The 24112-nt window shown below is 39.9% G+C and overlaps 1 protein-coding gene across 1 annotated transcript; it reads right to left on the bottom strand.

The window, feature by feature from the left end:
• Window positions 1–1560: 1560 nt before the first annotated feature.
• PCOLCE2 (procollagen C-endopeptidase enhancer 2) lies at window positions 1561–24112 on the bottom strand. The gene is made up of 9 exons (XM_058812315.1): window positions 23949–24112; window positions 23000–23108; window positions 15355–15610; window positions 13656–13780; window positions 10617–10753; window positions 9176–9330; window positions 6382–6465; window positions 3729–3896; window positions 1561–2119 (listed from the first exon to the last, which is right to left on the bottom strand). Exons 1-9 carry the CDS (start codon window positions 24047–24049, stop codon window positions 1983–1985), a joined length of 1272 nt encoding a protein of 423 aa, XP_058668298.1. The 5' UTR covers window positions 24050–24112; the 3' UTR covers window positions 1561–1982.

Consider the following 24112-nt stretch of genomic DNA (forward strand, 5'->3'; position numbering starts at 1 on the left):
GAGTTAACTTGGCTATAGGATTCAGAGTTTCCTTGTACAAATGTTGCTGCAAGTCTTGAAAGGACTAAGTTTTTTAGATAACTGGAAAAGGCTTTTTCTTCCCTTTCATATTAATGTTGGTTTTGTCTTAGAGCTAGCTTTACCTTGATAAATGAAAAATGGAGATGAAAATTTTCATGCATGCATTTGGAGCAGGAAGGTCAAAATCAATGATGATTGAAAGCTTACTTTACTCTCTTGGTGAACTATGGTCTTGTTATTTCTGTAGAAATCATTTCAGAAATTGTGATTAGATCATTTTGATTCTATTTGGTTGCAAGTTGGATTTAAAATGTTTTAAGTTTACAGTTGCTACAAACTGGGTTTAAAACTTGCAACAATTGTTACCTGTGTTGTACAACCAACTCTTACTTGAGAAAACTGGCGCTGCTCCATGTTCCTCTGTTCCCTGTTTCAGGCCTACTGCTACCAGTGCAATGACTGGGGAAAGGAACTGGTGTAAAGGGAGCGCTGAGAAGAGCAGGCAGGAGCTCTCCCTACCTTCCATTTGGCAGATGATGAGTAAGCTGCCAGTCCTTTCTTGCCTCACTGAAAAAAGCTGCGTGACAGATGGCCATGTCATCATAAATAAAAATAGATTGTTGTAGTTCAAGACAGCTCAGAGCATGATTTCCACATTGCTTTTCCCCAGGCTGCTGCCAAGAAATGCAGAGAGCACTGTGCATAAAATCCCTTAGTCTGCATAGGAATTAATGCTGGAAAATTAAAAATCTGATTTATAAGTTTTAAAATTACAAAACTACATCTGCTTTGCAACCAAATGTTGCTGTTGGTTCCAGAGAGAAATGCTATCTGGTTTGGTCAGTGGGGCAGTGCAATCTGTGAAGTGTGGCTGCAGCACTGAGCTGTTGGATGTGAGCTGCCAGCGGAGCCTCTTTGTACTTCTGTGCCCCCCTCTGATCCTTTTGTCCCCAGCCCAGCTAGCCAAAAAGCCTTTGGAGGAGAGGCTGCTGTGCTGCTGAGCTGCACACTGGGGCAGTGCCTCTTGGCATTACATGTGAGAATCCATCAGTGAAGGGAATGGCAATCTGCATTCCCCTGCTGGAATAAGCAATGGGTACTTCAGTAGGGACTTTTATTGCATTGGTTTCCTGGTCACAGATCATCCAAAGAACTCTGCTCTGGTATTTATATACAAGAAAAACAAATAATTAAAGGGATCTTAGATTCTATATGCACCTTACCACAACTAAATTAATTCCTACCTTCCTCTACCTTATTACCTTACAGAACTTAACACTGACATTTACTAAGCAGATGGTCATCAGTGGAGAAAAGTGTGGTGCTGGTTTACAGCTGTCTAATTCTTTGAAGAGTTCCTGTTCTGATCAATGATTCACTGACTTCCATGAAAGGAAAATCAGACCCTTAATCAGCAAGGAAGTGTAGTGTCAGTTACGATGTGCAAGGCTCAAACCGTCAAAAGCATGTAAATGATCAAAAAACAGTTTCTATATTTAGCTGCCCCACTTTATAAATAATTAATAACTAGTTGGTGGATGATTTAATCTTAAAATATTTTATTAAGCACTGATAATAATGCAGAAATCCATGTAATAAAACAACTTTAGAGAAAAAAGCTAAGTTGAACTGAGTTGCTATAAATATTGCACTTAAAATTCTTATTTTACGTACAAAACTCCTTAAAAAATTGGACAGTTATAAATTAACATCTTCCAAGTAATTGGAATTTTTCTATGAGATCAGATGGCTGTGCTGCAGATCTTCGGCTTTCAGCCTTAGGAGGGTCTGTTCTCATCTGGTACATGGAATGGATTTCACTTTGTGCCAGCTGTCCTTATGTGGACAGGAGAGGAGGAAGGGTCAGCATGGTTCTACTGTTGGCAGTCACTTGTATTTCCATGACTTAGGCTAAGTTAAAATGATTGTTCAAGACAGATGATAGAACACAGCTGCAGAGTTCAATTTTGACATGTTTTGTTTTTCAAGGCATTTAGGATCTTTGAGTTCTTAGTCTTAAAACTCATGACAAAGCTGTTGGGATAGACTTTGCCTCTGCCATCTTCTTCTACCTGGCCCATGATGATGTAGTTTAAACCTAGAAGGGAGAGAATGAGATTACAAGACAGAAATCTGGGACATCATTTGGTGGTAAGTACAGTTCTTGACCTGTGGTTTCTGTTCATTTCAGTGTTTGTTACCAATGCCTTCCAACATTTCTTCCTTCCTACCTGCAGCATTTACTCCCTTACCCATCTTTGCCATGCTTGTTACACCACAAACTAGTAACATAAAAATCAAGCAGATGCACAGCTAAGTGTCTACTACATAATTAAACATATAGGGGATACTCTTTAAACACAGACTGTCAAGTCTGAGAGGCAGTAGAAGTGCCCATCAACACTGGATAACCTAACCACTGTCACACAGGGTGGAATATGTTTCAATTTTCAATATTTTCACATTTGCTCAGCTTATAGGTTACTGCCCTTAAGCAATAATGCTCTTAAATCCTCTCATTCCCTTTCCCTCCTCAGAAATGTAAACATTCTCTAGGTACATACAGAATCATTCAGGCAAGGTGGACTTAATAAGTATTAAGACCGGGCTTTGGACAATTCAATTGGATCTGTGTATTTTTATGCCTTAGAAGGGTTGGGGATTTGCAAGGTCTTGGGTTGGAAGGAATGGTAGCACAGGGACATAAACAGAAAAGTTCGGATATTATGTAATGGCTCTTAAATAATTCATTGAGATTTAGGATGAGAAACAGAAGTGGTTTGGAGCCAGAAGTCTGCCTAAAAGGAGACAGTTTGTTTCACCAAGGACATTATTATGTCTCCCAGTGTGCTGTTTTCAGATAACTAAAGGCAAAAGCTAATTTCTGATCATGATTTTTCACTTTGTTATTGCCCACTTTGAGTTAATATGCTTAAGCACTGGTAGTATCTGGAATGATATCAGGGTTTTTTTGATGCTTATTAAATTACTTTGACTGTGTCCTGCTATGACTCTGTTTATGTTCTCGTGTTCTACCTGTTTACTTATGAGGCAAAGCTAAAAACAGATTTATTTTTTACTTAGTTACTTCAATAAAAAAATGCTCTCGCTATTTCTTTTAACACCTTTACCACAATTAACTGGAATTTATGTTGGTTGATCTCTGTATATTACTTAAGGTAGCTTTTAGCAGTACTGGCTCTTTGCAGATACAAAGTGGGCTTAATGCTATGAGTATTTCTGTGAAGCTATAAATACATTCAGGAGATCCACAAGAGTGGAACTTGATTTTCTGCCATTTCCTGTGAGATACTGCTCTTCCAGGTTTAGCAGGCTGTTGTCTTTCCCTTATAAACAGCTGTGTATAAAAACCAACTCCAAAATACATACATGTAAACACCTAATCTATCTCAGCTTCATCTGAGAGATAAAGATGAAAATCAGATTTTATCTTGCATCACAAGGCTTTTAAAGAAAAAAGTTTTGCAAACTCCTGTGATGCACGTGAGCCTAATCTTTTTCCAGAAAAACAGAAAAATGCAATAAACCTCTGGATTACTAGTTATTTTAAATTTATTTTAATACTAACTGCTGATTATAGAAAAAAAATGGTAATTTTACTGATTTTTGTGTCCATATTTCTAATAGTAGTTTTTATAACTGTTATCTTTTATAAACACACAAAGCAGTTATTACTGTGTACTTACCTCTCCTGATGAGAGGACACTGCTTACACATAACAAGAATTTTGGCACTCATATTCTTGCCAGCTTGTTGGATTGCTAAATTCCCCTCCTTATATACATTAATGATGGATATTGTTGCATGCAGACTGCCAGCCCGTGTTACTGTTGTGATTACAGTTCCAGTTATTACTAGAAGAAAAGACATTTGATATATTTGGTACATTTTTATTATTTTTAGACAAAAATGTTGAGGCATCATAAAAATGTATTAGGTATATTAGTGCCTAATACGGAAACAAACAGTACTGGGAACACTTACTAAAAATAGGAGTATCACTGCTAATAACTAACTCACTACTGTCAAATTTTGGTGGCACCAACTATGAAACTGTTCTACAATGTGTCAGTCTCATGCAAGCCCAGTTCTCTGATTTCAGTTAAACTGTACAATTTGATACTACTTTTAATGTGTCATTTTCAAATTGTGCAGCAGTTGAATTGAAACTCTTCTAGGCAAAATCAGAATTCTCAGCGCTCTGACACTGCCATATGAGTAGCAGGGAATAGTTAATGCCCTAAGAACTAGATTTTGGTCTGCCTGAGGCCTAATAAAAACTTACTTATTTCAGCTGAATGTATTTACAGATCTCTAGTTACCATCATATCTCCCAAAGACCTCTCAGTATGAAAATCAAGACACTTTCTTTTCCCTAGGATGACTAAATTAAATGTTAAGCCATCTTTATTTATCCAAAGGAAATGGTAATTGGTATTAACAATTTGGTTTCTTCTCAGGTCATCTTTTTACATCAGATAGTCTATCCTAGAATAAATTTGATCTTCAATTACCAAGTAGGTACAGCCAGATTTATTTTACAAAACTGCATCCACATTTTGCCATTTTGTAAATTTTTACATTATCTTCCTCTAATGCAGAGCTTTTAATTAAATAGAATGTTCCAGGTCAATCAAGAAAGAACTGTGGATGTTAAACTGCTGGGTATTGCAGCTATATTTCTAGGAACAATAAAATAAAATGCATGATGAAAGAGAAATAGTTATTATTTTCTAAAATAATAAATTCTGCAAATAAACTTCAAGTAAATAATATTCTATGAACAGACTTCTTATTCCTACCTTAGGATATGCTCGCATTCACAGTAGCATATAAAGTATTTTTACTCTCACTCCTGTCACAGAAAAGACTGAAAAATGTCAAGTATTTGACAGAAGATGGGAGAGAACAATGTGATTTCTTACTGTGATGCTAGAGGAAAAAAACAAGCTTTATGTAGTGTCATTTACCATGAGCCACAAAGCTGGGGTGTGGTCAGTAAGAGGAGACCATTTATGGTTTGGGTTTTTTTCCCTACCTGTTTCTGTTGTCTTGGACCAGCCTGAGGGTTGGAAGGGGCTGTGGTCAGGGCTGGGAGGGGCTCCCTGAGTGCACTCTGAGTGCTCCCTGCCTTGGGGCACAGCCACAGCTCCCCTGCTGCTGGGCACCATCAGGGGCTCCCTGAGTGCTCCCTGCCTTGGGGCACAGCCACAGCTCCCCTGCTGCTGGGCACCATCAGGGCTCCCTGAGTGCTCCCTGCCTTGGGGCACAGCCACAGCTCCCCTGCTGCTGGGCACCATCAGGGCTCCCTGAGTCTGCCCTGCCTTGGGGCACAGCCACAGCTCCCCTGCTGCTGGGCACCATCAGGGCTCCCTGAGTGCTCCCTGCCTTGGGGCACAGCCACAGCTCCCCTGCTGCTGGGCACCATCAGGGGCTCCCTGAGTGCTCCCTGCCTTGGGGCACAGCCACAGCTCCCCTGCTGCTGGGCACCATCAGGGCTCTCTGAGTCTGCCCTGCCTTGGGGCACAGCCACAGCTCCCCTGCTGCTGGGCACCATCAGGGCTCCCTGAGTCTGCCCTGCCCCAGGGCACAGCCACAGCTCCCCTGCTGCTGGGCACCATCAGGGCTCCCTGAGTCTGCCCTGCCCCAGGGCACAGCCACAGCTCCCCTGCTGCTGGGCACCATCAGGCAAAGCTGCCCTCAGATCCCTCAGATCTCATGGGATTAGCAGTGCAGTAAGAGGGACTCAGCTTAAAATGAAAATAGGGTAGTGGCAGGGAGTTTTCCCATCAAATTGCCAGGCATGTTATAGGGCATTAAAAAAAGATTGCAGTATAATAATACGGGGAAATACAGACACATAACTGAGCAGATCAGCAGTGCCAGTGCCATGCTAATGCACAGCAGACACTGTTTTTCCTGATTGATTTATGTCTGTGTGCAGAAAGCAGTGCTTGGAAGCTTCCATCCCTTCTAATTTCTTTTCAAAGCATTTTGGAAGCACATACACTGTGTTGTGGAACAGTCTTGGCTGGTTACAGAAAATGGAGATGACAATACAGTAACTGAATCAATGAATCCTGGGGTTGTCTTACATTGTCATTTGCTTCTCAGATTGAGAAGTTAAGTTTGTCTCAGATATCTGTGCAGTGCCTATTTTAGAATATCTCCAAGAATGTACTGAGTGAAACACAGATACTGATGTCAGATACATAGATAAGTTGGTGTAAAATTATTAGCCTATATATTAATGGAAACCCAGAACTCCATCTGGGAAAATTTCCTTGAGTGTAAAAACACAGTAGAGAATGGATAAATAAAAAGAAATTGCTTCCTTACCAAAGTTGCTTGAACAATAATTGCTTTCCAGAGTCCCACTCCTTTTACACTTCTGCTGGCACAGGGCAACTGTAGGTTTCACAGCTTTTTGAAGGGAAAAAAGTAAATTGAAACTGAAATGAAGCATTTGCTACAAATAAAAAGCACTATGTTCAAAAAAGACAAGAAGAAAGATTAATAATCCTGATGTATGCATGAGCTAGACCTGGCATTTCAGGGATAAGCACCACAGTAACAATATTCCTTTTCTCTGCTGTCACCTCCTGTCATTGTCTATTCAGGTGTCTCAGCTGTGTCTGTTCCAGCAACCTGAGAGAATGGGATGTCACTCAAGATTTGTGTGGCATCTGAAGCCTGTCACTGCTGCTGCTACACAGCCCTAGTAGAACACCTGGAATACCACAACAGGATGTTACAGTAACACTTCCCTGGGAGGGGGTGGCCTTTTATTGGATATTATGGCACTGTGATGAAAGGGATCAGAGTTCAAATTCCTGACCCTTTTTTCCCAAATTTTTCACATAGCTTCCTGTCAGGTAGTGTTGCATAGTTTTTCTTCATGACATTTTGAAACAAGATGTTTGAAGTATGGAGTTAACATTAGGGATGACATTTCCTTTCTGAAATGGAATGCTTTGTTTAGAAACAACTGAATACACCTGGCATCTTTCTTATTGGTATTCGAGTCTTTAGAAAGTTAAATGCCTCCCACAAGGAAAAGTGTTTTAAAGAACAAGTTACTATGGCAATGATACAGGTCTGGCAAGTGCTTCCTATCTCAATGCTACACACAGCACACCAAAAATTTAGAATTTAATGTTTCTTGATTCTTTAAAGTTAGCATCCATAGTAGCAGGTTAGGAAATTCAGCAGGTAGATGAGTCCCAAGTGTATGCCATCATGGTAGCTGCCAAAAATTTACTGAGGTGCTCTGTTTTTTCTAAATTTAAAACTAGGATTATGTGTTACAAAGTATCTTGTTTGGTCCTTTTAGGGTGCTTTTTTATTTCATTTTTTTTCAGTTTAATAAATTTTGGTTGGTGACCAGCTTTGCTATGACTTGTCAGCAGAGGCTGTCTATTGTTTGTAAGGTACTTTAGCAAAACTTGAACTGGAGAACTGAAATAAAAGTTTAGTTGCCTACAACTTTACATGTAGGCACACTGACAGGAAAATGCATGACTTTATGCATTATGACTTTCAGATATGAGGAAGTCAAATACCTCACCACAGGTATTGGATTAATCTTCATTACTTTTACAAATTTATTTATAGCATTTCTTTATTTATTTCTGCAACTACTAATATTTGTATGTTACATAAAGACTGATGTAATTCTTATAAGAGCTTACTAAAGTTTAATATTTTATTCATGCCTGGAGTTCTGTGCAAGTTTAAACAGATCTGATCTGCAAGATAATAAGATGAGTCTCTTTGAACTGGACACTTCTGGATGCAAATGATGGCTCAGAAATGTAACTGAACTGTAGAGGTTTGGTTTGCTGCGGTTTGTTTTGAAGATCAGAAATGCCTACACTGTGCAAAACTGATCACACCTTGAAAGGACTTCTTATTTCTGTCTGCCTGACAAGTCTTTTGAACTCTTTGCCTCCATTGCCCTCTCTAAGATGAAGCGGCATGTTTTCATTTTCTAACACTGATGCTGTCATGAAAATTGATTTGGAATTAATTGGTAAATTTCACCTCTCTTGCCTGTGCAAAACCCTGAACAGGGTTACTGACAGCCTGGATTACTTGAGACCAAGTGTTTCAACCAACAAGGTCGCTAACAAGTGCTTTATAGTGAAGAAGAGCTGAATTATTTATTGTTAGAGTCACATCAGAATGATTTACAGGTCACTATGGTTTCATTTTTTTCATGTTTATTTTCATCTATTTTGAATACCTTCATTAACAGATTAAAGCACCACAGCTTCTTGGTTTCCTGCCAACAAGCGATTGCTGCCCTGATTTGTGATGTGTTTTAAGTACAAATCAGGTAATGTCTTGCAAAAACATCATAAATAATTTGGTTTTCTGCTATAATTGTATCTGAAATGCTTCACATTCAGGTTATAGAAATTCTAAGAATTAATCCCTTCAATATCTCAGTAATGAGGTATTTTTGGCAAACCTTTAGAGAAATCCAGCTCTGATCTTTCATATATGCTGTCTTGTCTCATATACAAAAGGAGACTGACTTTTAGTGAGACATATTTCTCTCTGAGTTCCAATCACTAAATATTTTCAAATAAAAATTATTCTAGGAGAGTGTCATATTGACAGGGTTTTGACAGAACCTGAAGAGGGCTCAATTGGCTTCCATACCAATTTTGCTTGATCTTAAAAACTGTATGAAGAAAAACACAGTAAGATTTTTACATATCAACTTGTCTAGAAGAAAGAGTTCCTTTAAATAAAGCTATTTCCCAAAATATTCAGAAATTTTTATTAAACAGAAATTAGCTTCTTCATTCTTCTATGGAATGTGCTAGTTAACTGTCCAAAATTGAAAAGAGACAGGAAAATTCTCTCAGGTGGGGTAAGTTACTTTTACACTAAACTCTTGCCTGGATAGATTTCCTTTAAGAATGTCGAGTGCATTGTCTCTTGAGTATATTCCAGTACTCCCTTGAGTATATTAATTTTCATTAATTCCTTCAACATTTAAAATACTAACAAACCGTAAAACTTGAATTTTTAATATAATTTCTATCTTGTATTTCTGTAACTCTCTCCTTGTCCTGGAATAATTAATTTTTATAGGAAATGAAATAGAGCCAGTAAGACTTACTTGAGGTAGCAGGGACTGTTGTGGTTGTAGGCAGAGCTGTAGTTGTGGGTAACTTTTTTGGTCTAAATTTGTAATGGCCAATAAAGCCATCAGCTGTTAAGCTTAAATCAGATAAAAACTGAATGAGCAGCTCATTTTTCTCAGACAGAATAGGCCTAAAATAGAAAAACAAAATAAAATATTTCCATTCTTTCACATGTCAAAGCCAAAAAGCATTAATAACGTTCTTAAAAAAAACCCCAACACTCCACACTAATACTGAAAAATACACAATTCTTTGCTGGCATGTCACACACTGGTGTTTTGAGGATGAAACTCATTTCCACTAATCACCTAAAACTCTTGATTCCTGAAGTTTATGTCAATATGAGTATTGTTCAGTTCTTCCCAGTGACTTCACTGCAAACTTCACTTCCATGAAATGGAAGGGGTCAGATTAGGAAAGTGGGAAAATACATTGAAGAAATCCTCTGTACACAGGGGAAGTAAGTAAATGGGGTGTTTTAAAATTTGGTTTTGTTTAGTAAAAAAGATATTGCACAATTGGAAAGGCTATGAAAATTCCTTAAGTACTGGATGCTGCAACTCTTCAAGAAACCCAGCAAAAAATAAAATGTTTTGGGTTATTACTTCTGTGGACTCACTTTTTGTCAATTATTAGATTTTGATAACCCAGGATTTCTTTGAACCCTTAATGAGGTCTTTGAAGTAAAAACTTGTCATTGTTTTCCTTTTTTTTGGCAGATTATCAGAAATCAGTTTACTCTGATGGCCAGGTCTGACTTAACCAAAAGTAAGGGGCTGATTCTGGAATTCTGGAATTCTCTGGATTTACAGCTGCCATGGTGGGTGCCCAGATCAGACTTTCCTTGCTGCAGTATCAACACAGCCTGTGGACATAGGAGGGCACTGATTCAATGATTATCAGCTGCCAAGAGCTTTGTTCTGCTTCCTGAACACCAGGACTACAAGGCCAAATCTGAAAGATCTGACCCAGTCTGCGTATCCTGTCTTTTTAAAAAGGGCTGAGAGGAAAGTGAGTCAGATAAAGTGAGGAATGAGCCAAGGGGCCAGAGAGCTCAGCTGGGTCCTGGTTCTTCAGTATCTATAATCCAAACATACACATTATGTTCATGTTCAGCTGCCACTACTATTGGTGCCACACCAGTATCAGGAGCACTGGGGTTGTTACACAGTGGCTGATGAGGCTTGTGGGACAGCAGAGAACACGGGCTGGGGCCAGGGTTAGTCATGGAGAGAGAGAGAAAATAGAGAAAACCTAGAGAGAGACAAGATACTAAGCAATTTCTACATGCTCTGTTGGAGGTACAAAACACTGCATTTAATTTAAAAATTAAAATCTTTTAGAAGCCTTGGACAGAGCTGTTGGCAAAATGACACACAGTGGCAGTGAAGTCCCCAACTGGAGGAGGTTACTTACGCTGGTGGACTGTCTCCACAGTACTTCCCAATTCTTTTGGCATCATTGATCTCCCCACCATTAAACACTGCAACGTAGTCATATCTGCAGTAGTTGTCTCTTTCCACATCAAACTTCTCAAATTTTAACTCTATTAGCTAAAGCGAAAATGGAAATAAATCATTAAGGTTTTGACATGCAGAATTTATTAATACTTCTTGTAGTAAGTGACATCTTCATATAAAGTACTATTTAATTTTTCTTTCAATGAAGGAAAATTCCTTAATCCACTTAATTCTGAAGTATTTTAATCCACATGATCTCTCCAACTAATAGTTCAGCATATGACTCTAGTATTCTGTAAAATGTTTTCTTCTCAAATGTATGCAAGTTCAATAACTTCTGATAAAGCTATTTTCATGAGTGAATGTTAGTAGGTGTTAGGTGTTACAATGCTCTTAAAATAACTACAGCAAGTGTAAGCAACAGAAAAGGAGCTTTTAATGTCACTGCATCTTTAAAGATACACTAAAGAAAAAGCAAAGGCAAAGTTGATACAAGGCATTTCACTGACTTCATTAACAGCAGGGCTTAAATCACTGTGGTTGCCAATGCTGTGTATACTTGATGCAGAATTAAAAACATTAGAAATTAAAATGTTGATAGAAAGAAAATTAGCAAATAGTAAAAACTAAACCCAAGAGACAGTAAGTACTGAAAGGAACAGTGTTTCCATGTCAGATGCCCATAATTGTTGAGGCTTTACAAGTCATAAATGTGAAATAGTATCATGCTGGTATTTCAGTATTTATGCTATTATCTCCAATTACTTTTATTTATGGAATTTTCTACTTAAAGAAAAAAAAAAACCAACAATGTACAAGAAAACAGAAATGGAATCTACTACTCTGAAATGGAGTTCTGCAGAATGACTCTGTCAGTCAAGTGGGCAAGGAAGGGAAACACAACCCAACTGCTGCATGGAAACAGAGGTAATATATGCATTTAGGTTGCTTCTTTAGATGAAGCACAACAGTATTTAAATCACCTTCCCATAAATAGCACAAATAAGGCTTGAATGACAAGACTGATTTATGCTGATTGTAGATCAACCTTTATAAAGATCTGACTCAAAAAAAGATGGTATTAAATCTTTTAAGATTGCATTAAAAAAAAGAAGTAATTTGTACATGGCATGTACTTTATTTGATTACTGACATAGCAAAAGTTATCTTGTTCTACATTCATAGTAATGATAGCCTGTTATCACCTGATGTCTTAGTTTTGCTTGGATATAGTTTTGCACTATTAAGATATTTAAGGCATAATTTTGTTAATTTTGTTTCCCATGAAGTATGAGTAACCTTGGGGGACTTGATTTCAGAGATGACTAACAGGCTTGTTTCAAAACCCTCAGGATCATGATGAAAAAATGCACTTTAAATGGAATACCCATCTGAATAACATGCTTGTGATCAAAAAACATGGTAAAGAAAGAAGTAATGCAACTGGGAATAGAAATGCTAAATTTTTCCATAGCAGGCAAAACACCAGGCCATAGTATCTACTTCACTATTGTTCAATAAGTGCACTTTGCACTGATAAGTATATCATGATAGAATACAAGCTCTTCATGATCAGGAGAAGCTCCTTCATCTTCTGTAATAAATTAAGTAATTATTGGTTTGTATTTGAAGCAACAAAACAAGAGTGCCTTGTTTTATTGATCACTTGCTTATGAAAGGGAAATAGAGAAAACAACACCTAAATTCTGGCAAATGGAAAACTGGGGAGCTTTTTCTGTGCACTTGAAGAGAGACACTTATTCACTACTTAATGGAAAATGGCACTGTCAAGATTCTGCCTTTTTTCCATGCAAACAACCACTGTTGCAGTACATGAATAATATATATTTGGAAACAGGTAGATTTGTGGAATAGAATCATCAAAAGGCACAGGATATAATGCCCTTATTTTTATGCTGATATAGCCTTTCTCAAATCATCTCTGTAAGCTTAGGAAAAGTTCTTACGCTTATCTAGAGACATTTGGACAGCACCAAAGTAATCTGCAGTTTACAGATAAGGGTTTAAAAATCACTGCCTATCTATAGGACTGTTAAATGGCCTGTATCTAGCAAACAAGGAACATGCATTAAAAAGGAATACAGGCAAGACTAAGCTGACATATTGCTTCAGTTCAAGGGAGGAACTGTCTTGGTAAATGCAAAAGTAGGAAAGATCAGAAGAATATATTTATCTGGGGCAGCTTTTTTTATTTCAAGGATTAGTCATGAGCGGAAGATGAAGAGGAAAGTCATCTTTATATGTAAATGAATTTTAAAAGCTGAATGTGGCAAGAAAAGCAACCTACCAAACGTGATTGTCAACCAAAACATTCAATCACTGTATACCTCCTGCTAAGATGCAGAGCAGATGGCTCAGTAGCAACCAGAAAATGTGCAGCTAGGATTGAGATTTGCCCTACAGTGTAGGCAACACACTTGTGTTTGCCATGCGTGGCACAAGAGCCCTCTCAGTCTGCAGGCACATCTCCTCAGCTCCTAATGAAGTGGGAACATTTGCTCTCATGGCATCTGGCTAATAAAGCAAGCATGTTATGCGATGGAGCCTTCAAAATACGAAATAGAATAAACTGCTTTTATTAAATTCAATCAGCTCCACCTGGGTACCTCAATAGTAAATGCTCAAACGTTGTTAGACTTAAATGCAGCACTGATCATCATCACGTTTGGTGCTGAGATGATCACATGCCCTGACTTCATTTGCATGGTATTTTTTGAATTAAGAAAATAATGTTTAAACCTTTCTGGGCTTAAAAGCCTCAACAGTCACAGATGCTTTAATGGGTTTCATTTAGGGGAGTGTACCAGCGCGTGGCCCTGCTGAAGAAGCACAGGAGTCACTGGGGCGAAGGGGGAGCGGAAGGCGGGACGGGCGGAGCGTGGCCGTGCCTGTGCCCGCCGTGCCATCGCAGTGTCCCGGGCCAGCGTGGGTCCCTGCAGGCGCTGGAAGCTGAGCTGTGCCAGCAGGGCCTTACCTGGTTCTTCGGGGCCACGATGTGCCAGGAGCAGGTGACTCCCGCGGGGTAGTCCCGCTCTGGCCAGTTGGGCGTGTGGAAGGAGCCCGAGGGTTTCTCCAGCCGGCCCCCGCAGTACTGGTCCCCTGCAAGGCAGCACAGCGGGGCCCTGAGGGCGGCGGCCGTGCTGAGGGAGCCTCCGCCACAGCCCGCCCAGACACGGCCGAGCCCTCCGCCCCTGGGGCACCTCTGGGAAAACACAGCTAATAAACGGCAGCAAAACAGAGAGAGAAAAGCATTCCTGCAAACGCTGGAGGAGGAGAAGCCGCAGGTACTGGAGGAGCCATCCCACAGCCCATGGCAGCAATGGTGGGGCCAACATGCACTCCCAAAGGAACTGCAGCCTGGGGAGTGTTCTTGATGGAGAGGGGTCTTTTCTTCCATATCTCCTGCCTTCAGTTCCAAATTAAAAACTCCATCAGGTGTGTAATCCTTATCTACAGTATTACTATGAACCTTCTCATTAAATGAACTATATCCGGACAAAGTTATTTACTGTATCGTTCAATACAAGGTTACAACTGGTAGGCCTGATAAATTACTCACCGCCTGCACTGCCTCTGCCCAACAACCTGTCCAGTCTGGTATCATACCAATAGCAAAAGCCTTGTAAAAGTCACTAACTCGGGCAATACCACCTTCCTGTGACCTCCCAGCCTCTCACTATTCATACTCTTCCCAAGCACCAGGCAATACCTTTATTAATACCTGATGAATTTTGCTTTGATATGTTTTTGTAAGTGGTTTTAAACCAAAACAGAAACAGACAATCCACAATATCCCCTGGTACAGTGTTCTACTGCTTCACAGGCCACAGAGAAAAATCACCCTCTCCTTTCCTTTGCAGTCACTTGCTCATCTGGTTTTTATGTTGAAAGAGATGGACCGAGGTCCATCTTCCTCCACACCACACTTCCTCCCCACCAGGCATGATTTCAAAGCCCTCTCCTACAGTCCCTTTGACTTTCTCTTTTCCAGCATGAAGAAGTTCATGCTGTGCAGTTGATATTTATGTTTGTGGTGCTCCTTTAACTCTATCTTACTTGTTGTCTCTGATTCCTTACTATAATTTGATCATATTCAGTTCTGAGATGGGAACATCAGAAAGGCACACTTTATTCAAGATGTACATGCATTAGGAATTTATAATGGCATGGGTTTTGTTGTTGTTGTTTGGTCTTTATTTTCTTTCTAAAAATTATTACGTTTATGCTTCGTTTTGGATACCCACTAAGCACTGAATTGATGCTCAACTACTGTATTCATGAATTATCTACTTTAAACCTAAGATCTCATTCCAAAACAGTAAGAGTCAATTCAGAACCTGCTGTACTGTACACAAAGTTAGGGTGTTTTCCCCTTATGTGCAACATTTATCTATTTTGAATTTCATTTGCCCTTTTAATGGCTAGTTATTACCAGTTTACTACTAGGTACAGTTCTCCCACTACTCTTAGACTGTCAGCCTTTCTCCTTACTATGTGATGAACTAAGATGGCTAAACAGTTACACTTTGCTATTTGCTAAGCAAGGTAATTAATAAATATGTTAAATAGCACAATCCTTAATATCTCTGGCACCAAATCTTTAAAAGCATTAATGTGGCTCTGGATAGAGCCGAGTAATATTTGTCTTCAGCACATATGTAATGGTGAATTACCTCTTTCGTGTGGTTCTGCTGCAGAAAACTTGGCAATGAATCCACTCCCAGCAGTATTGGCATCTGAAGTCATCTGCACCAACATTTTATTGCTGCTGGACACCAGGGCCCCTGGTTTGACGGTGCCACAGAACCTGCCGATGCGCTGCCCGTTGGCGTGGCCGCTGTAGATGTCCACAAAGTCATAGCGGCACAGGGTGTCGCTCTCCAGGTCCAGGTACCGGAAAGAAAGAACCACCACCTTTCCCTCTGGGACCTGCACAGACAGGGAGGGAGGGAGACATGCATCTGCAAGTGTGACCACATATCTATCAGATCCACTGTTTGCAAGACTGCTTTCATACCCTTCACCTCCTGGTCAGATGAGCTCTTTTTGTCAGCTGTATTCCAGGCACAGCAGTTTCTAAAGTAACTGGGACCAATCCTTAATACAAGGCTCTGGCCATCTCTAGCCATTATCTTATTTCTGATCCAGAGTATCTGCTAGTCAGGCTCATGCAGTTAATTATAAACCAGTTCAGCCTTGTGTGTTTCTCTTATTTTCTGCTGAAAGTGTAGAATCAGCCATGCAGCTCCCTGACACTAAGCAAGGTGAGGAGGATGAGATTACCATGAAAAAGATATGGAAAAAATATTTTACCATTTTAAACAAATGAAATGGCCTCTCTCTCTGATTTGTGTTACCAAGTTTCATAGTTTGAAGGAGTTTTTTAATTTACTGACATACATCTCACATTTATAAATAAAATTGAAAATTTTATGGATGACACTTTAAAACCCTAATATTTAGTTACTGGAGTGGCTGCAGTGAAATAATTATATTTGGAAAGACAATGTAAAACTATAAACAGAGAATTCAAAAGAACCACTAGTGGGTGTCAATACAAAAGAGTTTTGTTTTCTGAAACATCTGAGGAAACATAAGTCAGAACAAATCTTGTTACATGTCTGCATGTGGACATTGCAAAAGAGACAAGACTACAGAGAAGGATGTAAATTAAGACAACATAATCGTTTACAAGGAGAACATTTCCTGGGATACAGTTACAAGCTTTTAAGAGAAAAATAAGCATACTGAGAAGTGAAAACTATTCTAACAAAGCACTTAATGCTGTGTAACAGAACTGAAGAAGGGAAACAGTATTTTAAAGTATAGAGGGACCCTAGACAGGCAAGTGTAATTATCTGCATTCAATCCATATCATGGTAGAGTGGTAAGCTATTAAAATAATTGCAGCTGTTCTGCTTTACTGAGACACTACTATAATTTTCTGCTTTAAACATACACTTAATATATCTGCATTAAGTTCATATTTAAGCCACGTTATTTAAGAGTTCATGAATTTTTTTCATTCCTTAACAGTGACTCATTTTAAAACACTGGTTTGAAATAAACTAAAACTATACTGTTCCTATATGAAATTGTCAAGCTGTTTTAACATTGAGTCTCAACAGTTAAAAATTGCTTGTCAAGTATAGATGGAAGTGTTATAAATGAAAGTGACTGTTTTAACCCACAGAAGATACTGATAGAGGCAGCAGCTCTAGATGTACTGGAAAATGTGCTGTAGGTGTGTTCAGGTTCCTCTCTCATGTGGCTGCTTTTATGCCCAGTGCTGATACTGATCCTGCAGCAGGACAGACTTCTGCTTGAGCTGTTCTCAGCTGCCCAGGGTCCATGTGCACACTTCCTGACCAGCTCCACTGCAGTTCCTGCTGCTGCTTTCAGGGAATTTTCCTTTGAAGTTCAAAGTTCTCTCAAAAATGCATTCAGGGCCCCTGTGCTGATACACATCAGTGCTACTACTACAAAACCACAACTCGTCTAATCTTGAATTTATTCCTTGAATCACTGCTCTCATATCTACATCTCTTACTACATTTACTTGTCTTCTGGTCTGAATCCCTAAGGAGAATAAGGCTTGGTCATTTTAACATAAAATGAGCTAAAATGAATTTGGTATTCCTGCCAGAAGATCTGAATATTATTTACAGTTATACTACAAACTCTGTGTGACTGGACAAGTCAATTCAGAAATGCTGACAGTAAAATTAGTTAGATAAAGTCAAATTTAGGCAGTTAGATGACAGAAGCCTTTTTTCCAGAAGTATGTATGTAAAATAGCATATGCTCTTTTGGGGTGGAACAGTCATTCTCATGTTTGTACAACTGGTACGACAGGATGCAAATGGGGTGACCTTTAAAGGTTATCACGTTTTAAAATAAACGATCATGCCTACAGTTAAGTTTGTCCAACATATCCCACAACAGTGTCTTGCAGCTTTGGCTAAAACTTGCCCGTCTTAAAGATATTTCCCCTTTTCCTTCCCCTGTTTTTGAAAGCTGAGCAGGAGTTGCTCTAGCATATTAGATTAAACAGTTTTATCAGTGCTTAGGAGATTTTTCCCTATCTTCTCAGCCTGAATTCCTTCTTTGAATATACCTGCTCTCTCCCAGAGTTCAAAGAAGGAAGTGGAAATGTGAGAGGTGGCTGGTTCTGGGGTACAAAAAGGTCATTTTGCTGTCCTTGTAGAATCGCACTCAGATTTAGCCAAGTGGTCAGTGCTCAGTAATGCTGATGGTGCTCACTGACAGCTTTGTTCCAGGAGTGCACTGAGCCAGCACTGCTCTACTCACACCAGCCCCAAGGCACTCACTCTGCCCCTGGGCATGCCACTCTCTTGGGGACAGAGGGAAACAGGGCATGGGACAGACCCCTGCTCAGGAGGGAGAGGATGCTGGCAAAGCAGCCAAGTCCAAACTGTAGTCAGCCACTCACTCAAGCCTTAGGTTTTCTGGTTCATGGTATCAGCCACTCTGTGCAGTGTTCTGCTTCCTTCTCCTCTCCCCACCACTGGCTATACTGTACTGTACTATACTACACTTTCTAATTATATTTTATTGTATCTTTTAATCTCTGCTTCTGTCAGTTTAGTCTATGTGAACTTGGTCAAGACTGTTCCCCATAGATGTACTGACTTCTGTTTCATGACAGTCTGTAAAAAAATGTGTTGGAAAAACTCAGCCACGTGGTCATAAAGGTTTAACATGTAGCCTGCTGTAGGTTTTAGTTGTCAGAATAATCCTTGTTCATGTTTAGCTGAATTTTGAGAGGTAAGTCATTTAAAGAAACATGGCAGGCCCTTAATTACAGTCACTACTTACTGCTATTACTTTTATTTTTACAATATACTTGCTTATTAAAATAATTGTCATTCACAAAAATAACAAATTTGTTCCAGTATGTTAAATCAGTTAAAATTTTGTGGTCTGAGTTGATGACAATGAAGTGCAGAGGATGCTGGTTCCACATTCTGGCAGCAGCTGTTCCAGTTTGCAGCAACTCCCAAGAAATCTTGTGCTAAATACAGGCATCTTTGCATAACTGTGCTTTTCTTTGATTTCTACCATTCTCTTCTTTAAATGCTGAGAACTAATGTGCTAAAATCTGCCAATGGTTGTCCCAGGACATTTAAAATATTGTTCCATGAGAAACAGGGGGGAGCAAGCAAAGGCCAGCATGACTCAGTATTGTTTACTCTGAGCCACATCTGTGCCTGATGCAGTACGATGGGATACCTCAGAGGAAGAACTGGAAGGAATTCAGCTCTTAAAAGAAAAGGGAAAAAAAAGAGGGAGGAGTCAAAGGAAGAATGATGTGATGCTTCCTCTGCAGGGTGTGCCTTATTTTTGTTTTATCCATCCAGCTGGTATCTTTTACAACAGAGGCACTTCATCCTCTGCCTTTCCTTGTCACAAAGAGGGCACTGACCCATACTCGCTCTCCGCTTCCCTTCTTATTTTAACTCTATGAATTTCTTTAGGTTCAAAATTATGATGCTGAACTAATGCCTTACTCTGATGGAAGGCTAAAGAAATTTTAGAGGGAGTCTGTATAGAGCATAATTCCCTAAAATCATCTGTCAATTACTAACCTCTTCAAAAGGGCATGATTATTCCATATATACAACACACCTCAAAATAAGGTCATGAGATTGTTTTTGTTTATAATTCATTGCAGATATTTCATATAATGTTAATCAAAGTTCAGTTATCTTTAAAGTAGTGATGCTGTTTTTCTATAATTCTGACTGAATACAAAGCCTCTTCGTCAAAATTACATGGTTTAGACTATTTACTTTGAAGGGAAGAAACCCCTTAAATGCCAACTTTCACAAATATATTTTGTCTAACTTTTAAACCTCTATTGGGTTGAAGAATATATTTTGATATATGTTTAATACAAAAATGCTGATGTATGCTTTGCTATAGCAGTCCCAGGTAGAGTTGAAAAATACATCAGCTACCTGCAAGCCAAATGTATTATTTCTCTCTTCTGAGAATGAAGTAGAAGTTACTTGGAGTCACATCCTGGGAAGAACTATGATTTCTGCCTAGTTGCTTGTCTATCTCCATCTCCAATTTTAAAAATTTGTATTAGCTTGTTCTTCCTGACAAGGCACTAGATCCTGTTCATCTTTTTCTTTTCCAGCTATACAACCAATGTGTAAAGACCTGTTTTCTACTGGAAGGGCAGTTTTTCAATGACATAGGAAAATGAATGCTTAAAACATAGAAAAATTTATGTAAAATATTCTGCTCCCTCAGGGCAGATTCCCAACTGCCCTGATAAGTAAATTTTTCAAACTTTGCCTATTGTCAGCAAACCTGCTGGAACACAGCTCCTGAACCTATAAAAACATAACCTTACATAACTCTGACAGTTTTCAGTATTATTGTTGCACATAAAGTTGTTGGAGTTTTATGGGAACTAAGCAGCCTGCCAGAAAAACACAGGACAGCAGTCCAGATTCTCTGACTATGTGACACATTTATGTGAGGTGATGGCCAAGAAGGATTACAGAGTATTAAAACCAAGTGTATACGACATATTTTAGATAAAACTATGTACATTACTATAGGAAAGGAAATAGCTGTACAAATGACTTCTTAGCAAAGCCAGTGAAAAGCTGCTGGGTAGTCTGCCAAGGCAGTAATAGAACCATAAGCATGTGCTGAACGCTTCTTAGAGCTCTTAGAATAGAGAAGCTGTTTTCTTTAGCCAGCTGAAAAAGTCACAGTCTCTTGAAATAACAGAACCATAACTGAGTTAGACTCTTCCAGCTTTAGCAAACTAGTTGGAAAGATTTCAGATGATACCTGAATGCTACATTGCTTTATCTGTATTACCTGTAATGTTTTCTAAACCTGTTTTCCTCTAAAGAATGAATTAGGTCTCATTCTGCCTTTCATCCTGCATTTCTTGTGCAGATGATGAAATTCTGCAGTTGAGAAAACAAGAGCTTCATGCTTCTCATGACCCAGACATAAAGTAAATCAATGTCTCTATCAGTCTTGCAGGCTTGTCAGATCCTGCATTAGGAGACTGTGTTTCAGAAAGGTGTTCACAGCCCTTGGCTAAAACGGACAGGCAAATGTCTTAGTCACTTTCTAAGACCAGATGCTAAATGAGGAAGACTAACAGTAACTACAGAGTATTTCTTCATGGCAGTGTAACTGGCTTACTTACTTGGGTGCTATTACAAGCTATTCTGAGCCTCAGCAATATTTGGTGAAAGGATTTTATTGTATAAATTCAGGCCAACCAGACTCTTGAGCGTACCGTTTTGCCACAGTTTGGTAAACCATGGTCTTTTTAAAGAGACTGCAGGCTTAGTTTTGCAGGTTTATTAGTCCTTGCCCTCCCTGCATCCTTCCTGCACACCCAAAAGACACAGAGCATTCTACAGTTGATGGGGAGACGAAATCAGCTTGGCTTAGTGAACCTTATTTTTAACAAAACAGGCGTTAAATGGGCTGAGGGCACAAGCAAGCCTGGACTATCCAGTTGTGCAGCCCTTCTCTGGCTTTGGGCAAACTACAAAGGACAAGCAGGAGGCAGTCAAATGGCAGCACAGCAGAGCACTGGGAGTCAGGGTGATCATGAAATGACAGAAGCAATTGAGTTCCTCCCATGGTCAAGAAAGCTCAAGTGCAGACACAGCTCTGCTACAGCTCTGTAGAAATGCTTCTCACCATGCCCAGGCTCACCTGGATGTTGGCATCTTGTTAGCAACAGCCACATAAAGTCTGCAATTAAAGCACTCTGTATGGACTTTCTAAGTACAATAATTTGTTCTCTTCTCCCTCTACCCCCCATATATGAAGGGCAGATACATGGCATGATTCAGTAATTGCTTCTTTAGTGCTGCCTCCATTTGTTATCCAAGTTTTTAGTGGTAAAAACTTCATGCTGTTATAAGCAAAATTATTATCCCCCTCCAGATTAAATTTTGAACTTTTGAACATCTAATACTGAGTTACACTGGTAAAGTAATTCTGTGTGTTTTTCCCTTTTATTTAAGGCATGTGTGTATGATTCCAAATGCAATTTGCATCTTCTCTTCAGACTGCAAGGTGGGCCGTGCTGACTGCTGTCACCTCAGCCCCTCAACAGCAAGGAAGCAAGTTTATGGGCATGCACCACGCTCCACATCCTCTTTGGGATGAGGTCAGACACGGCTCAAAGGTAACGTCTAACTAGGCCCCAATAATGACACAACAGAAAGGTGCAGAAAGCAGCTCTGCAGCTTCACTGGCATCTTTCAGATAAAACGATTAAAATCACAGCGCTCATTTGGAATGAGAGTTGTTTTAAACTGAACATTGTAAACAGATCAATGTCTCCTGCTCTGCGTCAGCATCTCTATAGTAGCAGGAAACAATTATCCCATGACATCCTATTCTCCTGCCAGCACCTAGCCTGTGATGCAGTCTTTCAACTGAACTTGTCTTTAGTGATCCTGTCAACGCACAGACAAACTTATTTTTTATGCCATCCTATTTTTTCTGTAGGCCCAAATGTCAGAAGAGTTCTTGGTGAACTGTGTCTAAAAAAAGACAGTAAATTTGGTTGGCAGTTTCAGAGGGTTTAATTTGTGCAGATGTGAGGAACAGTAATCATTCATTCACATCCCCTTCTCTGACTCCAGACCAGATAAGGACATCCAGACCAGGAGTATTTAGCCCTAGTTGTTTCATGGAATCTGTTGTCCATGAATATGATATCTCTTCCCTACAGTCTCATTTCAGCATCGAAATATCAATTGTACCACATGGTTCCATTTCACATAGTCATTTATAAATGTAACAGCACTTCCCTACTGCTGTCATCCTGCTGTATGACAGACTCCAGATGTCCTGGCTGGCAGAACTCTGCTAGCAGCACACTTCAAACAAACCTGCCTGATTTTTTTTGGGTTTGACTGAAACTTTTTTATATGTCTTTTTGCCAAGAAATTTTGCTTTTCATACTCACGACCTCAAATCTTTTCTTTGATAGAACTCACTATTGCTTTCCACAGTGACAGAAGGGGAGATGTTTGCTTGTAAGTGGGTTCATTTAAAACAATTAGAGGTGCATCAGGGAAGTCAATGAAAACTTGCTTCTGATATGAGGTAAGGCCAGTTTGGTTCAGCCACAATTATCATATTACATCAACCCTAAAAAGCTCCAGATAGCTGAGCTAGTTTGAATTACTGAGTTCATTATTACACATATGTTACCCCATGTAAAACACAGTTTCAGAACAAATTGCTGTTCATTGTCTTCAGCACTGATTTTGTGTTATTAAAAATTCTTACGGTAATTTTCCAAGTACATTTGCTGTTTGGTGGGTAGACGCCAGGAAATCCTTCACTCCCAATAAACCCTGACTCTCCAGATACAACTCCTCCACATGTAAATGTAGGCCTGAGAATAACAGAAAAACAAAATTCATTTATTTTTGGTATAAGAGGCACAAACTGTCTCAACAGCTTAAATATTTAAAGCCATTGCTAACATGGAATATGTTTAATCATTTACATAAAATGTAATGTAATGTAATTGACATAGAATATGCAATTTAATGTGCGAACTTAGGTGTAGAAAAAATTAACTCCTTAGGCCTTAATTCTGGTCAGCACAGACTGTTATGTCTCCCTCCTTTTTTACTTCCTAAGAGCAGTGGTGTGCCAATGTGATGTATCATTGCAAATTGCTATTATAATGGAAAAATAATTATTGAAAAATCATTAGCAATAACTTTTTATAGTACATATAATAGTAGTTAAAATAGCATTGATATAAAAATTACTTCTCATTCCTTTCTATGCTTTGAATTTATATGTTTTGATCAAGGAAGTCTGTGGTACTTTTTTGTACCTCAGTAGCAGAACCCACCCCGTGCTGAGCCCCGCTCGTGGTGCTGAGCCCTGTGGCGCAGCTGTGCTCAGGGCTCAGCTCAGGTGCTGGTGCCGGCTCCGGACACGTGAGAAACCCAGGAAAACCTGCATGGAACCTCTGCTACTGCTGAGCACACGAGGGTGAGCGAACTCCCTGCAGAGCTTTAGACACCGGCACGCCTCACCCTATCCTACTGTTATGTTAGAGAGCTTACAGACTAGCGGGCACCGGGCTGCTCTCGCAGGGTCCCGGGCTCCGTGGGCAATGCTCCTGCCCTGATGCAGTCACGGGCACTGAAACACGGTGGGAACGCGACTGCGGGGGACGAAGGGAGGGGAGGGGACGCGGGGCCAGAGAGCGCGGTACCTGTGCGGGGGGGCGGCGGGACGCGCCGCCGCCAGCAGCAGCAGAGGCGGCAGCAGCAGCGGCAGCAGCAGCGGCAGCAGCGGCGGGACGGCGGGCGGCATCTCAGCGCGGCAGCGGCGACTCGGGCAGGGCTGGGGCCGCGGAGCCGCTACTCCGACCGCCGC

The sequence above is a fragment of the Ammospiza caudacuta genome, chromosome 11 (genome assembly GCF_027887145.1).
Source record: "Ammospiza caudacuta isolate bAmmCau1 chromosome 11, bAmmCau1.pri, whole genome shotgun sequence".
In the NCBI taxonomy this organism is placed as follows: Eukaryota; Metazoa; Chordata; class Aves; order Passeriformes; family Passerellidae; genus Ammospiza; species Ammospiza caudacuta.

Bases quoted from the DNA above. Each gene is read 5' to 3' on its own strand.
- PCOLCE2 (XM_058812315.1), bottom strand. From the start codon at position 24,049: ATGCCGCCCGCCGTCCCGCCGCTGCTGCCGCTGCTGCTGCCGCTGCTG. The intron at 10,754-13,655 runs GTAAGGCCCTGC...TTTTCGCTTTAG, and splicing joins TCGTGGCCCCGAAGAACCAG to CTAATAGAGTTAAAATTTGA. The intron at 2,120-3,728 runs GTAAGTACACAG...TCTCCCTTCTAG, and splicing joins GTGTCCTCTCATCAGGAGAG to GTTTAAACTACATCATCATG.